Below are 4,984 nucleotides of genomic sequence, written 5' to 3' on the forward strand. Positions count from 1 at the left end.
CATGCCACCCAAGCTGCCCCTCATGAACTGGATGCTATCTGATCCACCAAACCATAACACTGGGCATGCACAGCAGCACTTCACCATCCAGTGGAAGTGTACAGGTGTCATTGGGCCCGAGCAGACCTTAAACACACGTATGTTACATGAAGAAGTGGCCCAAATGCCCATGGTCCCCACTCCTGCTACACTGCCTTCTCTCCCAGCCTGCACCTATGGCCTACGCAGGGAGTTTCCTATGCTGATGATGGGGGCCTGGTTTACAGGTGGCTCTGAATGATACTCAGGAAATGGATAGCAACAGCATTAGGGCCCCTCTCCTGTAGCATCCTCGGAGGACAGTGGTGCAGGGAGTCCCTTCCAGGGGGCAGGACTTCCAGCCATGCACCTGCGGGTGGTGCACTCTGCTTGAAAGTAGAAATGACCAGATGTGCCATTGCCAAGGGCTGGGCTATGGCCAATGGCCTGGCGGGACGGTCAGGGACTTGGAAGGAACAGGACTGGGGACCAGCTTGGGGAAAGAGGTGTGTGGACAGACCTTTATTGAGTAGGAAGAGAGAGAGAAAAAAAGAGAGACGTATGAACACGGTGAATGCGCGGCCAAGGGTGACATCGGCAGAGGGGGACTCCAGGCATGGAGGGGACGGAATGATCCACTCACCGGACACCAGGCAGCCTCTCTGCCCAACCAACCGGTCACTGTCATTGCTCGGTGGGCTGGGGAACAAAGGGGCCGCGGTGCAGGGATGCAGGATCTGTGCAGAGTCCGCAGAACCGACTCCCACTCTGCAAGGCTGCCCTGGGTACGAGCACCACGGAGCGCCCGGTCGCCAGCAGCCGACACCAACGCGACCCCTCGCACCCCCGCGTCCACCCCGGCACGCGGCCGGGGGGCGGGGCCGCGCTCCGAGCCCGCCAGGGCGGCAGAGCGCGCTTCTCTGAAATCTCGCGATATGGAGGCTGCGCGGTGACGCCTCTGAAGTCGCTTGGGGAAAAGGGCGCAGCAAGAGGCGGCGACCGAGAGGGACCCCGCCCCGCACCGCCGCGGAGGGGCGGAGCCAGCCTCGTGCCGGCGGGCGCAGGGGACGGGCGCGCCGCGCCCAACTGTCGTAAAAGGGGGCAGCGCCGGACGTGCCTGTCGCAAAAGGGGCGGGGCGCGCCGCGTTCAAGACGGACGTAACGTGGGCGGGGCGCGCCTCCCTCGGGACGGACGTAGAGGACGCACGTCGCCCTGGCCGCGGCTGGCGGGGTTCGGGCGCCATGGAGCGCTACCCGGGCGCCTTGGACGAGGCTGTGGATGGGGCCCGGCAGCAGGAGCGGCACTACCAGCTGCTGTCCGCGCTGCAGAGCCTAGTGAAAGAGCTGCCCAGGTGCGCGGTCGCGGGGCGGGCCGGGCCGGGCCGGGGCGGGGCGGGCGGCGGAGGCGGGCCCGGGCCCCGCCCGCGCTCACCGCCCCTCTGCCCGCAGCTCGTTCCAGCAGCGCCTGTCCTACACGACGCTCAGCGACCTGGCCCTGGCGCTCCTGGACGGGACCGTGTTCGAGATCGTGCAGGGGCTGCTGGAGATCCAGCACCTCACCGAGAAGAGCCTGTACAACCAGCGCCTGCGGCTGCAGAACGAGCACCGAGGTGCGCCCCGCCCCCCGCCCCTCGGCCTGCGCGCCAGGCCGAGCCCCCTCCCTGGGGTCGCCCCGGTGGCGCCCCGTAACGTGACCAGGTCAAGGGTCAGGAGACTGCCAGCGCTCTGGTGGTGATGGAGGCGTCGGCAGTTCAGTCTTTTCAGCCGCACGGTCCCTCCGGGCCGCCCCCCGCCCGGTGCCGGGACTTGCCCGCGCGCCCGCTCAGTCCCCCGGCAGGCCCCGGGGTGGCGGTCAGCGGTACGGCTGGAGCCCTGACGGTCAGACCCCCTCCTGCAGCGCGGAGCGCACGCCACCCGCACAGAGAGCCGTAGAGCCCCCTGCAGGATGCCCGCTGCCACCCTGGGGACCCGGAAACGTCCTCACTTTAGCCGAAGCCTCGTGAGCCGCGGCCCCTCGCAGGCGCCCCCACTGAGGGGTCTCGGGGAGCCCTGCAAGGTATGCTGCGCAGCTCTGCCCCATCACGTTTTCCCACCTTTGTTGTTTTTCCCCAGCTTACTTATTAAGGAAAAAAAAAAAAAAGTTAGAACATTTAGTACAGGGTAATGTTAGGGTATCCTCTCCAGCTAGATTCAGGAATCAACATTTTGCCAAAGCTCTTGACACCCCTGAACATAAGCAACACCAAGGGCTTCACCGAGAGGCTTCAGCGTCCCTCTAGCCTGGGGTTTTCAGCGCAGCGCTGCCTTTTGTGGCTTGAACAAGTCTTAATGGTAAGACAGTATGTTGTTGTGTGTTGCAAGATGTTGAGCAGCATCCCAGGCTTCCGCCCGTGAGAGGATGGTGGTACGTTCCCACAGCGACAGTCAGAAACGTCCCGAGACATCCTTGGGGGTCAGCCTCGGCTCGGGACTGAGAACCATGCTCCAAAGCAAGAAGGCTCCAGCGTGAGCGCAGCGGAGGCATCCTGGAAACTTACTCATCTCAGGGGGTCTTCTGAGCTTCAGTCCACAGTCGCATTATCCAGCCGGTCGCCAATCGTGGCTTTGTGAGGCCAGCCTGGGTTTATGCATTGCGGTTGGTTACTTTGGCCTCTTCCGCTTCTGGGAAATAGCCCCACGTACCCTGGTATTGAGTTTGGGAAGGGTTCTACCGGTAGGATGTCCCCCTTCTGGACCTGTCGGGTTGCTTCCTCCTGCTGTCGTGGAACCGTCTGTCCATCCTCTGTGTTCCCTGTAAACTGGACAGCAGGTCTAGGCATGATGATAGGCAGCTTAAGCTTTTGTGGCCAAAACTAGTGTGTGTCTCAGGAGTGGACATGGGGTTGTGTTGAATCCCTTTTTCTGCATCTGTGGAGATGATCATGTGGCTTTTTGGTCACTACGGTGAGTTACACTCATTTCTTTCATTCCTGGGATAAACCGCATTCCTGGGATAAATCCCATTTGGTCAGGATGTATTACCCTTTTTGCTTGTGTTGGATTTGATTTGCTAAAATCTTGTGAAGAATCTTTGCCTCTGTGTTCATAATGGACATTGTAGTTTCTTATAACGTCTTTGGATGGGGTATTAGGGTAAGGCTGGCTTCATAGAATGCATTGGGTCACTGTTCTCTTTCATTTTCTAGAACAACTTTTATGGAATTGGTATTACCTTTTCCCCATTGTTGGAGTGACTGTCTTTGCAAACATCCCTGTTGGGTGTAAGATGCATACGGTCACAAATCCAAGGTACATAGCTCATTATTCTTTGTAATGCTCAAATTGTGCCACGTTTGGTCGGTGGGAGAGCCCTGAGGCTGGCTCCCCTGTACTTTTGATGTGTCCCCATCATTCTTGGAGCATTTACCTGCTTTCTGGCACAGGAAGGTGTTTTCTCATTCTTTCCCTGCCTCGGCTCACCTCCAGCTTCTGCAGCAGCCTCCCATCAGGATGAACCTTCCCCTTTGACCACCATAAAGCTTTCCCACCTCTCCTGCCTGTGCTTGAGTCTCTGCCAAATACAGGCAGTGGTGGCCTCTTAATCTTTGCTGTCAGTAAGTAATTCCTTTTCTCCTTTGGGTGATCTATGTTTATCTCCACAGAGGTTAGTAGTTCAGAGAGTGAATAAGCACTCAGATTAATAAAAGTGGAAGGTGGGCAGCAATTCTTCCACAAAATCCTGGCTCCTTTTAGTGGGTCATTTTTGATAACCCTCTAGACACTTTGCTACTTGTTCTTTGGAAGTTTCAGGTGGGTTTTAATGCCACCAGCAGTGGGTGAGCACCCTGTGGCTTTGGCTGTCTGCTTTTCCTTCCCCCCTTGACTGAGCAGGTGGTAGCGATTGGCTCCTATTGCTTTCCTTAGTCATTGCTAAAGCCAGGCCCCTTCTGCCTGGGCAGTGGCCACAGCTCTCTTCTCACCTATGGTTGCCCACCCAGTGGAATTTGGGATTTGCAGCAATGTTTGATAAATGGAGTAAAGGAGATGCTATATCCCAGGTGGGATGGGAGGAAACAGATAAGGCAGGGATATGTGCTCTCCTTATAAACATTAACCAGGGAGCATCTTGCTTGCCTTGTCTCAGAAGACCCCCTGAGATGTCTTAAGTGTGGATCTTGGTTTTAAACTCATTTAAAGTGATAAATGCCGTTGTTGAAGGTTCATCCTGATGGGATGCTGATGGGATGCACAGGATGCCAAGAAACAGGAGATTGGGAAGTTTCTGGGCACAGGAGGTGCCAAACCCCTGATGAAGACATAGCGTTTTGTTTGTGTTTCCTTATAGGAGAGATCTGGCCACTTGATACCGGTCTAGGATTTGGGCCACGTAGTTTGGATTCTGTTGTTGGGTTTTGGTTTTGGTTTTGGCCGTTGTTTTGAGAGAGAAAAAGCGGGGGTGGGGGGGTGCAGAGGGAGAGAGCATCTTAAGCAGACTCCATGCCCAGTGCAGAGCCCAACCCAGAGCTCGAACTGTCGACTCATGTCGAGATCATGAACTGAGCCAAAATCAAGAGTTGGATGCTTAACTGACTGAGCCACCCAGATGCCCCTAGGCTGTGTAGTTTATTCTATTTTGTAATTGGTTTCTTTTCATTCCATGATATCTTTCTTCTCTGACCAGTCCTAATAGAGTGGACGGTTTTGCTTATATTTATGGTGTGATTTAACGATGACCGTGGGAGCTGTCCTCAGTGGTCTCGGTGAGCCCCTCTCCAAGCAACACAGATTCCCCAGCACAGGGCCTCTAACGGCTCATCCCATCCTTGGGTCTCTCAGAGTTTGTACCTGCCCTACTCCCTCAAGGCACTAGGAATGAGATGGGACAGCTCTGCCCACCCTGAAGGGCAACACTGAGGGACTGACACTACCATGCCTCCATGAGCAGAGGCCATGCCATGCTTGGGCACAGTGACTCCTCTCCTTGCTG

General features: G+C 56.6%; 1 protein-coding gene across 1 annotated transcript; it reads left to right on the forward strand.

Moving 5' to 3' along the window:
- Window positions 1-1,177: 1,177 nt before the first annotated feature.
- LOC140629648 (protein DGCR6-like) lies at window positions 1,178-4,978 on the forward strand. Its single transcript, XM_072819155.1, has 3 exons — window positions 1,178-1,370; window positions 1,468-1,628; window positions 1,916-4,978. Exons 1-3 carry the CDS (start codon window positions 1,261-1,263, stop codon window positions 1,948-1,950), a joined length of 306 nt encoding a protein of 101 aa, XP_072675256.1. The 5' UTR covers window positions 1,178-1,260; the 3' UTR covers window positions 1,951-4,978.
- The last annotated feature ends 6 nt before the right edge of the window (window positions 4,979-4,984 follow it).

This window comes from Canis lupus, assembly GCF_048164855.1.
Source record: "Canis lupus baileyi chromosome 27 unlocalized genomic scaffold, mCanLup2.hap1 SUPER_27_unloc_5, whole genome shotgun sequence".
In the NCBI taxonomy this organism is placed as follows: domain Eukaryota; kingdom Metazoa; phylum Chordata; class Mammalia; order Carnivora; family Canidae; genus Canis; species Canis lupus.